Below are 15,028 nucleotides of genomic sequence, written 5' to 3'. Positions count from 1 at the left end.
CTGAATGTGGGTGGCGGGAGGCCTCAAGTAATCCTACAGGCGAGAGAGAAAACAAATAGATTATTCCGGTTATTATTTTCAAATTAAAAGCAGACTTTGTTTCCTGTGGTCGTTTTCAATGAAGACATAATTCTGACACTCTTTATTTAACTGTGAAAGGCCCCGTCCAAGCCAGAAATGTATATTTATTATTTAATGCCCACCTGTGAACTACTGCTTGATGCAGTTAAACATGTCCCACTGGGTTAAAGTTCTTATATATTTTATTATAACTTCAGTTTTTCATTTTACTTTTTTTTTTATTTTTTACTGTGCGACACATGTTGCGTTTCCGTAGTGTCAGCTGAGCTGCGCGAAGCATCAAAGCGGAAACGTATTTTTGAAACGTTAAAACTTTATTTAACTTTATTTTGAAGGGCCCCACTCTGACCGGAAGTTCCTTATTTGGACTTCCTCGCTATGTGCGGCTTGACGGCGCGGCGGGCTGTGCGGAAGTGCTTTCATCCTGCTGGAGGAGAAGAAGAAGAAGAAGAGGCTGCTCCTTCGTCTCCACAGTAAACCATCCGCGGAGGACATTTCGGAGCCTGGGAATCCCACAGCAGCAGCCCCTTCGCCGGCCTCCGGGACCCACGGTGAGTGGACGGACCCGTGTCCGGGCTCGGGGCCGTCTGGGCGGCAGGCGGTGAAGGAAATGCTCGCGGCCTGCTCTCGGTGCTGAATGCGGGTGGCAGTGCGGGGGCGGCGGGGCTGTTTGCGGGAGAGAGCGCTCAGTAACCGCCCGGTTTTATTCGCATCACATCCGGTGGCTACTTTCAAAATATAAGTCGTAACGAATAGTTTTGAGCATTGAAGCAGCCGGAGGAGCTACGAGTTCACTGACGATCCTTCGGGGAGTGTCTGACTGTCACTGAGACGCGCTGTGATGCACGCGATACCCTGACGGTGGTCTCGTTCACCCCTTGTCACGCTTCGTGTTTTCATTTTGGAGGAGTGATCACAGGAACTTCCGGTGTGGACCACGCTAACAGGGGTTAGCTTGGAGCAGCTAATCTCAGCCGAGCTGTAATCTCCATTTTAGCTCGGCGGTGTGGCCAGCCTCTCCCTCCGGTCTCTCCACGGGCTCGCTCCCACCTCGGCGGCTCCTTCGCGGCCTGTCTGCCGGTGACTGACAGCCCGCACCGCGTGCCTGCGGGCCCGGCGGGGACTAACAGTAAGCAGGATGAGGGCTCTTATTTGAGTGGTTTTTACAGTGGAGTCTGGTGACAGAGGCCAAAATTATTTCATCCACTCTTCACAGTGATCACATTATTATCTTTATTGATTACTGATCAGTAGAGTAGGTTTCTGAACTGTGACCTTTAATCTCACAAAGCTCAAACACACCTGACAGCAGACACATCAGATATGAACCTAGACTGTCACGTGTCGGCTGATAAAATGAGCCCTGAGACCTTCCTGTGAGCAGCAACCAGCTGATCAGAGTGCAAACGACTTGTCCATGACTTGTTCTGGTAATAACACGATTAAGGCACTCATCTTAGTAAAAACTCGTGAAAAACTGCATATCACAATGACCTGAAAGGGGGAAAAAAACAATGTGTCACCATTTACAATCATAAACTCTGAGCTGGGCTGTGATTAGAAACTGATGATTTAATCAGCCTGAACGTTTTAAGGCATTCTTAAAATCATATCTGCATATTTCTGGAAAAGTGTGATGATGATGATGATGATGATGACGTTTATGATGGGATATAAAAAGGTCGTTCTGCAATTTAATGTAACTGCAGCAGCTGCACGACGCCATCACATCAAACTGAGACTGGGGCTGGGGGCAAAGTCCTGCTTTCCCACTGTGTGACCTCATCACAAGTCACTCCACTGCTGGCTCTTACTGTCACATGGTGTGTAGCTAGCGGTGTCTGGGGAATCATGTGGAGGTGCGTTCTATGTCTCCACCTTTAGCAGGATCAGGTTTTGTTGGAGGAGCTCAGTTTTGGCTTTAAATCAGCGGGACCGTCCTGAACTCACGTGAACTGATCTGATGTCACGTCATGTGATCAAAGAGCCAAACCATTTCAGAATAAAACGCCATCCTGAGCCTCATCTGAGAGGCGGAACTCACTTTGGAAATCAGTCACCTGACCGTCTGCAATGGAGTCATGCTTTTCGGTCATCAATTCATATTCTGCTGGAACATGTTGGCTCGTTGATCTCACATGATGACCTCACTTCCTGTAGTCATGTGTAGGGGTGGACTATATCATACCGTTCACGGTAATACCGGTGTAATGTTGGGCAACGATAAGAAAATGAAATATCCCGATAGAATATGGGCAAAACGCGCATGCGCAGTGCCTTTGTTTACATACGCACATGGCGTCGACGCAGAATGAGAAGAGCGAAAGTGGATTGTTGAATGAAACGGATGAACCAGAATTGGTTTGTAAAAATGCTGCAACTTCAGTGGTGTGGAACTGGTTTGGCTTTCGTCCGTCAGATATACAACAAAACACTATTTTTGGTAGCGCATGCTAACGGGCTGTCTTTATTATTGGAAAATACGGCACCCTTAAAATCAATCCTTTGATTTTTCTGAAAATCGACAGCGCCCCTTATAATCCCGTGTGCCTTATGTATGAATTCTGGTTGTGTTTACTGACCTGGAAACGATTTTATGTGGTACACGGCGCTCGAAAATCTGTCAAATGTTTCAATACGACTTTGCTAAGCTACGAAGCCGCACCGCTTGATGGATTGTCGGAGCATTACGGCTATCGTAGGCAGGAGCCTCGCGGAGTGATACGTACTGTGCTTCAACATAATATTACCGTATTGTGTGTGTGTGTGTGTGTGTGTGTAACCTCTTTTTAAGTTTTGTGGATATTATACATGGTTATGCTGAGGATATGTCAGCCAATTTCCACTGGAAATGCCTTTTGTAGGGCTGCTCGATTATGGCAAAAATGATAATCACGATTATTTTCACTGAAATTGAGATCACGATTATTTGACGATATTTATTTAACCCTTTAAGACCTACTATAGAACCAAGTCCACCAGAGCTTATATTATTTTTTTACATGCTGTAGTGCCATTTGTGGGAGCATTTCAAGTTGCTATACATCAATACAACTGTTATAGCCCATATTTTAATAATATGTATGCATTAAGTCCATAGTAATTACATAAATTGCAAAAAAGTGGAATAAACTACAAAAAAATTGAAAATCGCTTTTGTTTTGTTTACATATATTTCTACTTGGAGAAATTTAAGAGGTTTATCCCTCAAAACTTTAAATACAATAAAGTTGCAAAAAATAGTTTCCCACCACAGGAAATTTATTTTGAGTGTCTTCATAGTTTTATTTTGGAGATACAGCAATTTTTATATACTGCAGGAAAAACAAAAAACAATCCTATGATGCAAATTTGCAAAGAAAACAGCATGTGCATCATTTCACTGTGGGAAGTGTTACGAACAGCTGATAGGAACGGCAAAGCATGTTTCTGGAATATTATGTTTTTGTTGCTGCAAGCGCTTTTTATGCAATTTTTGCAAAGCTATATGTGGAACGAAACCGTGACCGAGGACAAGCTGATGGCATCAGATGTAAGTACAACTCCTCTGGTTTCATATGCAAAACAAATTATTGCGCTAGCTTACACGGTTCAGGTTCTACAGGGATTTAAAAATAATTACGCAAAACGGAGCATGCAGCTCTGACCGGCTTTAAAGGGTTAACAATGACTTTAAAAAAATAATATAAAATAGTGTGCAACGCCACTGAAGTTTTTTTTTTTTAAACTCTCTTTTCAACCAACGGCAGTCACTCTCCAAATAACTTCTGCTTAGCTTTCCGAGCTTCCCTCGGGTCCTCTTAATCAGCGGTCTCCAACCTTTTTTGCGCCACGGACCGGTTTATGCCCGACAATATTTTCACGGACCGGCCTTTAAGGTGTCGCGGATAAATGAGGGAGGGGCTAATAATCGGCTCAGTCATTTTTAATGATCGTTGAAAGCCCAGATCGTAATCGTGATTAAAATTCGATTAATTGAGCAGCCCTAGCCTTTTGGTTAAACTGTCAGCAAGGAATTTGCATTTGCACTGTTAATTTTTTATATAACTTTAATGCACATAAAAACAGCTGCTTGTTTAAGTGAAAATACATTGATGTTTTTTTTTTTTGCACTAATAAAGTTGAGGAGTTGTAAAGTGTTTTGTCTAGTGTCAATTATATCGTCAGTTATATATCGTTATCAGTTATATCGTTATATATCGTGATAAATATTTTTGGTCATATCGTCCTGCTCTAGTCATGTGTCAGTTTGCATGGCCACCACCGACATCCAGAGGACCGCTGAGTGTTCTTGCCTTGCTGTCGCAGTGAAGCATGATTCATGCATCTATTAGGCGCTCTGCAGCCTAATAGATGCAGAGCTCGGAGATGCAGGGCACTAGTTGGCGCTGGAAATTTTGTCTGCCAGTCAATTTGCTTGAATCAGGAATTGTGTGAGGCACGGTCATCATGGGCTGCGTCAATGTGTAGTTGCATTTGTCAGGATTCGTCACGTTATGGCGTAGATTTAACGCAGAAACACGTGACTGGTGGTGGTCAGCTGGCACTAAATGTTTAAAAATCTGGAAGAGGCGAGTCTTCTGATTGCACCTGAGGCAGGTGAGCTCCTGCACAGCTGGTTTTATGTTGTTCTGCTGCTATGGCTTTCAGGACTCTCACACACACACACACACGTACAGTGATGCTACTTCGCCACTGATCTCTTATCTGGCGCGATGCTCTGAGGCACTCTGGGATCAGCTGACACATTCTAGCTGGTCACAAGTGTACTCTGTGTGAGCTTTACCTGTGAGCACAGCCAGGTGAACCGCCAGTGGAACTGGGGAGGGAAGGCAGCTCAGTACACACAGACGGGACGACATCGCTGAAAATAAAAACGCGTCAAAGTTTTAAGCGAATCACTGTTCAGCTCAGGTGACGGGAGAAAACATCTTCCTCTGATTACACCCCATTTTGACACAAGAAGTGACATCTTTTGATGGGTTTCAGTGTCTCCAAGCAGCAGCGGGGCAGGGGGGGTCAGGCAGTGAAGGTACATGTCTAACAAAAAGCTCCAGTTCTGAAGAACAGGACCGGGTTCACTTCACAGTACAGAAAACCGCATGCAACCGGTTTTCTCCTGCAGCACAGGAACCTGTTTTTAGCTCCGCCCACATCTGGAACTGCTGCAGATGTTATTGGCGTATACCCGCCGATGAGGGCTCGGGTAACCAGTGAGCAGAGAGCATTCTCAGAGAGCGGTTTGGCCCAGATGTGCCCTGCATCTGCAGTTTCCTCTGAGTCCAACTTAAAGATCCAGATTTGTCGGGTGTGTCGGGCACATCTGGCTCACAGTTTACTGTAACCTGGTCCACAGGACATCTGCTGTGAACTCTCCAGGTGTTGGTGGGGTCAGGGTGGACCTTTTATTTAGGCAGTAACTTGGGGTGTGTACAGGTATACTTGTCCTGCAATAGGGCTGCCACGATTACGTCGACTATCAAAATCGTCGACGACTGATTTAATAGTCGACGCGTCGTTTGAAGCTTTGTAAGATCACAAAAGACGCAGGAATAAGTAGCAGGATTTAAGAGTGTAATAACGGAATGAAACAGAAGATGGCAGCACTGCATGTACAAGGATGCCAGCTGCCCTTAAACCCCGAAGAAGAAGAAGCTCTGTCCCAGAATTCATAGCGCCCAGCTCAGTTTCCAACAATGGCGGCAGCTAGTTAGCTTTAATATTACTCTTATTATTCTTTCTGAGTCACAAAATAAACATTTAACATATTTTCATGCGAGAATGTAGCTGTGTAAACCTCAAATATCTGCTCAGTTTATCAAGACACCGCATATTTTCAAAAGCGCTCCGACGTTTTCGGAGACGTCTGTTACCCACTAGCTCGATAGCTAACCGGGGGCAAGGCTAACTAGCCGTGAGAACACCGGACTCCCGGCCGTCACTTAGATAACTTTAAAATGTTATTGTTTGGCTTTTTTTTAGTATTTTATTTGTTCCTGAGTAAATCGGTTTGGCTGAGATTAAAGTTATAGTTTTTACACAGCTGAATAAACATCAAACAGACAGCTGATTATCAGAAGTGTGAGATGCTCCAGAATTTACTCCGGTGTCCTGTTATATTTTAGATAGCAAGGAGTTTATTAAACTTCACCGAAACAATCTGCAAGTTTAATTAAAATTTAATAAACTACCATCTTGTCTTTATTTTTAGTTAGCACACACCTTAAACACTTAAAGCTGTAAGCTAATGATAGTTATATAAGAGCAGATGCTGCTGGTGCAACCTACAGCTTGTAGGTTTTACGTCCAATGGGTGATGATCTGATTAGTCGACTAATCGCAAAAATAATCGGTGACTAGTCGACTATCAGAATAATCGTTTGTGGCAGCCCTATCCTGCAATACAAACACATCTGTCACATAACAGGGTAGGTGTGTGTGTGAGGGGGGGGGTCACTTACTGTGAGAATAGCCAACGGGAGGTGAAGCATCCTCCCCCACAGTGAGTTTAGAAAGGTGAGAAGTAGACCTGCCATCGTGTGTGTGTGTGCGCGTGCATGTTAAATCTGAGCAGTGTGTTCTTGAGAAGGAAATACTGATTCATCACTGCAGTGCTGTAAGTGAAGCTGGGAGCTGATCTGAGCGTGCTCGGTGTGTGAACTTGTGGCTCTAATTAAAGTCAGAGTTGCTGATGAATCATATCAGGCCCGACTGTCCCGTGCCAGCTCACACGTTATGAAAGTCGACCGCAGACGACCTTGCTGCCTCATAAATTCTGACTCTGTCTTCCTCTGTTGTCCACAGGGCGATGGCAAGGCCGAGCCACAGCGATCACGTCCTCCAGCAACTCAACAACCAGCGCGAGTGGGGCTTCCTGTGCGACTGCCTCATCGCCATCGGCGACATCTACTTCCGGGCTCACAAGGCGGTGCTGGCGGCCTGCAGCTCCTACTTCAGGATGATGTTCATCCGGGACCAGCAGGGAGCGGGCCGCCTGGACCTGAGCAACATGCAGATCAGTGCCGAGTGCTTCGACCTCATCCTGCAGCTCATGTACCTCGGGCGCATCGTTGTGGGCAGTTACGAGTTTGAGGAGCTGAAAGCGTCCATGGCATATCTGCAGATGTACTACATCCCTGACTCGCTGGAGGACCTGAGGGACATCAGGAGCTCCAACATCACGCCGTCCTCCTCTGCCTCCTCATCCAGCTCCTCCGCCGGGCCTGCTGGCGGGAAGATGATGTTTGGCGTGCGCATGTACGAACAGCAGCGGCCCGCCGCACCTGAAGGGGAGCGTCTGCCGAAGGCCGTCACTAGCAGCACGGGGCGTCCGGCTGTTCCTGCTGTTCCTGCTGCAGTTGGCAGGCCAGCCACGACTGAAGAGGCAGCAACCGCTCCTCTGATTGTGGCGGCGCCAGTTTTAGACGGAGCAGGCGAGCAACCATGTGACCTGAGGAAGCGGTCAGGTGGTAGGAGTTCAACTCTGAAGGACCGCCCTAGGTTCGGTCGCACATACACTTGCGACGACTGTGGCTTCGTGTTCAGCTGCGAGAAGCTTCTAATCGAGCATATCCTCACGTGTACCAACCGCAAAGCCTTCCACCCACCCCGAGGCAACACTGAGGGTGACAACGACTCAAGTAAAGCAGAGAGCTCCGCCTCAGAGAGCGTGGAGGAACACCGGGTTGTCTGTAAAGGTGAGGACGACTGGCCTGAGGCCAAGACTGCCCGGTCAGTCCTAGGCGGACCAGACGGCGAGCCTGGGTCCACCAGGAGCATCAAGACCGAACCAGAAGAGAGCATGTTCCCTGAGATCGAGGTGGTCCGTGTTGGCGAGCATGCCGCCAGAGATTTTAGTGCACGCTTCGGTGATGCAGCGCTGAGGGAGAAAACGCAATCGGACCCCGAGCCCGGTGTCTCCGGTTTGGAAAACAGCAGCGAGCCTTTCGAAGGCAATGATTCCGGCATCCCCGTCAAACTCCAGAAGGTCAAAGACGAGAAGCAGGACGCTGACGGCACGCCCTGCGAGGTGTGTGGCGCTCTGTTATTGGAGGAGGACAAGTCCGCGCACTATCTGTCCAACCACATGGGGCATATATGTGCCTGCGGCAGGTGCGGCCAGGTGTTGATCAAAGGCCGGCAGCTGCAGGAGCATGCCGAGCGCTGCGGTGAATCCCATGGAGCTGAGTCGGACTCCCATGGCGAGGATGAGGCGTCCCTGCTGGAGGAGCCGCATGGGATGGAGGAGGGGCTGCTGGAGGCAGCCGACCTGGCGTGTCCGCACTGCGGCCTGCTGTTCCAGAACGAGAGCCTGGCGTTGGAGCACGCTCTATCCTGCCACGACCAGGAGCTGTTTCGGCCCACCATGCTGGAGGAAGGCGGCGAGCCCGATCACCGCCGCAAACACTTCTGCAGCATCTGTGGCAAAGGCTTCTACCAGCGCTGCCACCTGCGCGAGCACTACACTGTCCACACCAAGGAGAAGCAGTTCACCTGCCAGACCTGTGGCAAGCAGTTCCTGCGCGAGCGCCAACTCCGCCTCCACACTGACATGCATAAAGGAATGGCGCGCTACGTGTGCCCCGTGTGTGACCAGGGGACCTTCCTCAAACACGACCACGTGCGTCACATGATCTCCCACCTGTCAGCCGGAGAAACCATCTGCCAGGTGTGCTTCCAGATCTTCCCGGGTGGCGAACAGCTGGAGAAGCACATGGATGTCCACCTGTACATCTGTGGCGTGTGCGGTGAGAAGTTCCGCCTGCGCAAAGACATGCGGAGCCACTATAACTCCAAACACACCAAGAGACTATAACAGCGCTGCTGCCATGTCCACGAGTCTGTTACTAAGAAGCCATAAATGTGAGAACAAAGAATGCACTTGAACACCAAAAAGACTGAACTGCACTTTGAAGCCGTACGCAAACTAACCGGGTGTCACACTGCGAGCTGCGGGTCCAGCCGCGCCTTAGTGACTTCTGTCCGCTTGAGGCTTTGCGCAACAGGAAGCTGGTGGGTTGGTAGATACCTGAGGACAGGAAGCCTCGTGTTAGAGCTGATTCTGAATAAATAGCAAACAGCATGCTGCCTAGAAACCGACTGCTATTTGTCCATACATGGAGAGCGGGAGGTGGGCGGTGGCACACAGGCTCCACCCACTGCCTGCCTCTCTCCATGATGACGGTGTAGTCACCGTGCGTGACAGGAAGCTTCTGTCTGCCATATTGGAGCTGAACTTGGTGGCGAGAGAGGTAGACCTTTTCTGGAGGGAGGAGGAAAGCTGTTTAGAGCACAAACAGTTGTTTTATCCTTCAATTCAATTCAATTGAACTTTATTTTACGCAAACCTACGGCACACAGTCACAACAGCAGTCGCCTCGTGGGGCTTTGTGAGATTAACCCTTGACAAAATTAAAGGCCAAAATGAGCTGCACAATGAATTACACGCCAGGAAACAGATTACAAATAACTGAACCCATCGTAAAATCTGATTGGTCGCCCAGAGCTCACGTTTCCTGTTGTTCTTTTTTTTAAATGTTTAAACACGAGCTGAAACTCAAAACTGCCCTTGCGTGATTTTCAGAGCAACGAGGCGCCATGTTGCCTTAAATTCCGACTCGCAGAGTGCACGGTTCAAATCGCGGCCTCAGACTGATGTGGTCATGTGGCCTTCTCTGAGCTTTAATCACATTTCAGGTCCAAAAGTAATCCACAGAAACCCACCAATCAGACGACCCCTATGAACTCACGCTTTAGCGACATTTCTGGCTGATTCAAAACCGTCAGGAGTTACTGAAACTGGCGCCGTCACAGGCCGGTGTGAGCTGCGGTGGTTCTGCAGCGCTCTGAGCTTCTGTTTTAAGACGTTACCTGAAACTGGCTGCAGGTCTAGACGCAGCTGCTCTGTTCTCTAAACAAACCATGAAGGTGACGTGCCGTCAGCTGGTGCCTGCACGACCAATCACGCTCTCAGCTGACGGCACTGATCGTTTTTATAGTTAAACATTATTTTTATTAAGTTATAATTGCATGTATGATATCTGACAGCTGTGATGGCCAATCAGCTGCTCGTATCAAAGAGCAGGAATCTCGCAGTCGCGTAGAGGAGGCACCACCCTCCACCCGTTACAGCTCAGGTCTGAACGAGTCGACCGTAGCATTTCCGTCCAATGGACCAAGTGGAGGACTTGCGGACCTTCATGGATCCTAGAGTTCAGGTTCAGCACGTACACGCTAAACTGACGTCATCACAACCTAAAAACGTTATAGTAACTGATTAAAATGAGTCCGTCGAAGCTCCGCCCACACCCACGGTTAGCGCTTGTGCTGCTCGCAGTGTGATCTCCAGAGGAAATACAAACTAGTATATCTGCTGAAACGGTACCCCTGTGACCTGCGTGGAGAGAAATTCCTGTTTGCAAGGGTGCGCTGCCTCACGCTTGGATGTTTCCCAGAATACTAAAGCCTGTTACGGCTTCCTCGCTCTGTCACCGTCCCACGCACTCTGTGATTGGTGCCTTTACTGTAACACTCCGTCCTTCCTGTCAAACTCACGGCGATGTGTGAGGGGCGGGCCGGCACGGAAGGTCACAAACCCCCCCTCAGACTGAACCGGCCAATGAAAAATCCAACAACTAAACACTAGAACCAGTCACCTCGACTCTTACCCTCAGAACTCCTGTTATGCCTTACAAGTCTCTCGAAGTGTTCGCTCGCCAGCAGTACGGAATCGGACTGGATCCAGCTGCTCAGAACCAACCAGTCGTTACAGGCTCGAGTAAATCAGACTATCAGAACCAATCAGAATGAGCTCCATGAAATGATTCTGCGGCTGCTTGGACAATCAGCCCTGCCCCCCTCATCATCTTCTTCTCGTCTGGCTCACAGTGAGACTGTTTCCTGTGGACTAAGACCTGAAACCAAACAAACTCCAGCTGAACTCAAACTAATTCAACTTTCACCTAATCAGCACTAACAGAAGTCAGGGACATGCCCCTTTAATGCCTCACCAGTTTAGACCAGTTTAAGCCGGCTCAGGTCGGACCGGGTGGATCTGACCAAGGTGGCGGGTCCACCTGGTTACCCCAGGTGTAAACGAATGTCGTCTTAAGTAAAGCTAGCGATGTCAGCTGTTTGTTCTTCTTCTTGCGTTGTTTTTCTGTTTGTGACCACGACTCTTAATAAACAGAGTGAACCTGAGTGTGGGTGGAGCCTCTGTTTCCATCCCACAGAGGATGAAGGCTCAGTGTTATTTACCAGCACCTCCTCCTCAAGCTGCAGCTTCATCTTTTCTCTGCTTCACGAAGTTTTTAATGTCAGGGCTGAGGGAGGATCAGCTCATTGATCAGCTGATGTTTGGACTGATGCTCACATTTTTCACAGAGATCACCTGTAGCTGTGTTCTAGCTTCTGTGGTTTCCTGACAGGATACCACAGAAGAAGCAGCTGTTATTGATTATTGGTTTGTTAACGGTGATCGTTTCTGACTGAAGGCCAGCGGGAAACGGGTCCAGTGTTGGTGTTTAAATGCTCCACATAAATGTTTTTCAGTCACATGGGCTCTGAGATTCAGCTGACCTTTGACCTTCCTATCTGATTGGAATATAATCACAATTATTTTGAAGATTTTTATTGATGTTGATCATGCAACCTCAGTGCTTCCTGTTTCAAATTGAGTGTTTAGTGAGGCTTTTATTCTGAAATATTTCCAGGAAACTGCATCTCACTCAGAAATACTTGTTTTAATTTTTCTAAAGATTCTGAAGATGAGACATAAAAATAACATTTGATCAGAATGTCATCAACACAAGGCCGCAGATGTCCATCTCCACCGTCAGATCACCTTTGAATCTGAAAATGTTAAATCCAGACTTTTGTCTCTGTTTGGATTAAAATATCCACAAGAGGAGGGTCTGTAATGTTCCTCTGCAGCAGGGTGTCAAACTCCAGTCCTCAACATCAGCCTCACAACTTCCTGTAGAGCACAGGTGTCAAACTTGAGGGCTGGTGTCCTGAAACTTTTTCATGTGTCCCTGCTGCAACACACCTGATTAAAATTAGGTTATTAGCAAGACTTGACTGCATGCTGAGGTGGCAATCCCCAACCTTACTCAAGTAAATTTAAATAAATGTAAGTTTTTGGGAAATTGTACTTCTAAAAGTACTTTTGTTGCACCATGTTCATTCACTTATGAGCTGCTGTAACATGAATCAAATGGCTGAGGCTATATCTACACTAGCCCGGATAAATTTGAAAACTGTGTTTTCTTTTGAAAACGCTCTGTGTCCACACTATCGTTTTCACGTTGTGCGTCCACATTGAAACGGCCGAAAATACCCTCCACTATATTAGGCTACGTTCACACTGCAGGGCTTAATGCTCAATTCCGATTTTTTGATCAAATCCAATTTTTTTTTTTCTCTGCTTGTTCACACTACAAATACAATGTGACAGCAAACAAGCTCTAGTGTGAACCCTCAAAGCAGCCCGCATGCGCAAAAGAAGACATCACACACAACGCGCTTTGTTTAGACCCAGCCCAAACAGTATTGTTTGACTGATGGCCCTTAATATAAAGACTTCGGACTTTATGTTTCCCAAATTTGCTTTAAGTTATAAAGTTATTTTGTTATTTACAAATGGCCTAATAATTATCCTTATTGCTGTTTTAGAGAGGAGCGGTGCTTCAAAGGATAGTTAGAAATGTCTGTCAGAATCTGCAGATAATACAGTACAAATAAAATGTTCCCATTTTCTGTACGTTTCACTAACATCTACACGGGATGACCAAGAAGCGTTCACGATGTCTTATCGGGTGCTTTTCAGGCGCTGATAATTGGCATCTGTCTTGTGTCAGTGACGTAAAAGACGGATTTAATGCGACATGACCATTCAAACAGCAGTCGCTTTCTAAAACATCAGATATGTATCGGATTCAGTACCACATACGAAAGTGACCCTGATCGGATTTAAAAATATCGGATTTGTGCTGTTCACACTGTCATAGCATGATCGGATATGGGTCGCATAGGGTCAAAAAAGTCAGATTTGATGCGCTTTCGCCTGCAGTGTGAACGTAGCCTAAGTTTAATTTAATTGGTCACATGACTGCATCACATGACTAAAATGTGTCATCGTTTTACCACAGTGTCACCACAGTGTGATTCACTGTCCACACTGCGACATGAAAACGGCATTTTCAAATATATCCGGTTTGGAAAGTGTTTTCAAAACACAGCGTTTTCCTTGACCAAAAATGAAGTCTCAGTGTGGACGGAAGGCCAAAACGAAGAGAAAAAGATGTGTTTTCAAACGAAAACGTATAAGTGTGGACATGGCCTGAATTGCCTCCTCAGCATGCAGTCAAGTTCTATAGTCTTGCTAATGACCTACCAATTTTAATTCTGGTATGTTGCAGCAGGGACACATTTAAAAGTTTCAGGACACTGGCCCTCGAGTTTGGCACCTGTTCTCTACAGGAAGCTGTGAGGCTGATGCTGCTAGTCACACTTTGTGAAAAACTGGTTCAGCGTCTGTCCACACGGGGGAGCTGCAGAAGGACTGACAGACTGAAGATCTGCTTTGTGGGCTGGACCTCTTCAGACACCAGAATGAAAGCAGAACCTGCAATATGACTCACAACACCTCTCTGAGGTTTGACTGAGTCAAAAGAGTTTGTGATCCAACTGCATGTTGGAGGCCAAAGGTCAGCTGCTGGCTGTGAGAGGTAGGTCCTTGGGTCAGTCTGAATGTGACAAACACACTGTCAGTTGCTGAGGAGTCGAGTCCTTTTTAATAACGCTTTGGCACACGAGTCCCAGATCAGTTACAGATGCTAGCCCTCGAGCAGAGAGGGTTGGTGTTCTGTGCTGTGGCTCGAATGCAGGCTGAGATCACAAGAAGACCTGCGAGCTGCTGATGTTTCATGTGTATGACGATGTGAAGAGAAGGAAGCTGAATGCAGAGGTCAGTGTGACAGAGCGACAACAGGAATGTGACATCACTTAGATGTGTTTCTAATGTGGCAGCACAGTTTTCACTTTATTGTTTCTGACTTCAGGTGGTGCTCTCCGCCTCTGCCGCCAGGCCATGTTACACCACAGTTCAAGAGGGGGGCAATGAACGTGTCACAGGTGCGACTCACCTGACTTGACTACACCTGAGTGTGTGGTCAGGTGAGTCTGAGGAGGAGGACCTGTGTCCGTCACATGTCTGCTGGGACTCTGCAGACACACAAATCTTGATGCAGGTGTAAAAACCACTGATGTTTGGAAATGCTGAGCTGGATTTGATCCAAACCTTCTGCTGTATTTATTTTTGTTTCATTCTCTATTTTCTGTAACAGAATGAAATAAATCAGGTTAAATTGTTTTCATTTGTCAGTGATGACAGTCATGCACCTGAGGGCATCATCAAACTGTTTTCATCTGAACCAAATATTTGCATAGATGTAAGATTATCTACAGCTGCTTTCAGTACCACTGATGTTAATTTAGTGTCTTTCTCTCCAGCTGATCTGAGTTAGCTTGAGTAACTACCACCAGCTGCTTTGGCCTGTTCTTTTCTGTATCACATGGTGGCGCACTGTAACTTTCATTTAATTAGAGTTTATTTCCTGTAAACAAATATTAAATGATTTCTAACCAACTGCATCAATCTGTCTGAGATTAGCCGTCCACACTGAGCTCTGACAGCTTTACAAATAGCGTTGTTCCTGAAGTCACACCTTGGTATTTTGGTAAATCCAGATTTATTTATCTCAGTCCTGCAAACGGGAAGCCGGATTTTCAGGTCATTAACTGAGGCATGAAAATGTGCGGCCTCTCCTACTTCCTGTCAAACAGCAAGTTTGTCTCCACATAGGATTCCAGGGCCCTGTTTCAGGAAGCCGGTTTGGAAAACTCAGAGTGAAAAACGACACTCACGGTTGAGTAACCCCGAACTGTC

The 15,028-nt window shown here is 46.9% G+C and overlaps 1 protein-coding gene and 1 long non-coding RNA gene across 3 annotated transcripts; both read left to right on the top strand.

Moving 5' to 3' along the window:
- The first annotated feature begins 575 nt into the window (after positions 1–575).
- Positions 576–11,280, top strand: zbtb1 (zinc finger and BTB domain containing 1). 2 transcript variants are annotated; one of them, XM_026194599.1, is made up of 2 exons: positions 576–632; positions 6,886–11,280. In XM_026194599.1, the coding sequence occupies exon 2, from the start codon at positions 6,890–6,892 to the stop codon at positions 8,894–8,896; it is 2,007 nt and encodes a 668-aa protein (XP_026050384.1). In that variant the 5' UTR covers positions 576–632; positions 6,886–6,889; the 3' UTR covers positions 8,897–11,280. The 2 variants fall into 2 exon arrangements, with proteins under 2 accessions (XP_026050384.1, XP_026050385.1); XM_026194600.1 differs by lacking the exon at positions 576–632 and adding an exon at positions 660–1,210.
- Positions 11,281–13,172: 1,892 nt separating this feature from the next.
- On the top strand, positions 13,173–14,452 carry LOC113037494 (uncharacterized). The gene is made up of 2 exons (XR_003274629.1): positions 13,173–14,047; positions 14,142–14,452. It is a non-coding gene; the product is annotated as an uncharacterized LOC113037494 (long non-coding RNA).
- The last annotated feature ends 576 nt before the right edge of the window (positions 14,453–15,028 follow it).

Source organism: Astatotilapia calliptera, chromosome 15, assembly GCF_900246225.1.
Source record: "Astatotilapia calliptera chromosome 15, fAstCal1.2, whole genome shotgun sequence".
Taxonomy (NCBI): Eukaryota; Metazoa; Chordata; class Actinopteri; order Cichliformes; family Cichlidae; genus Astatotilapia; species Astatotilapia calliptera.
Note: the sequence above shows the minus strand (reverse complement) of the source record. Positions and strands in the feature narration are given on the sequence as shown.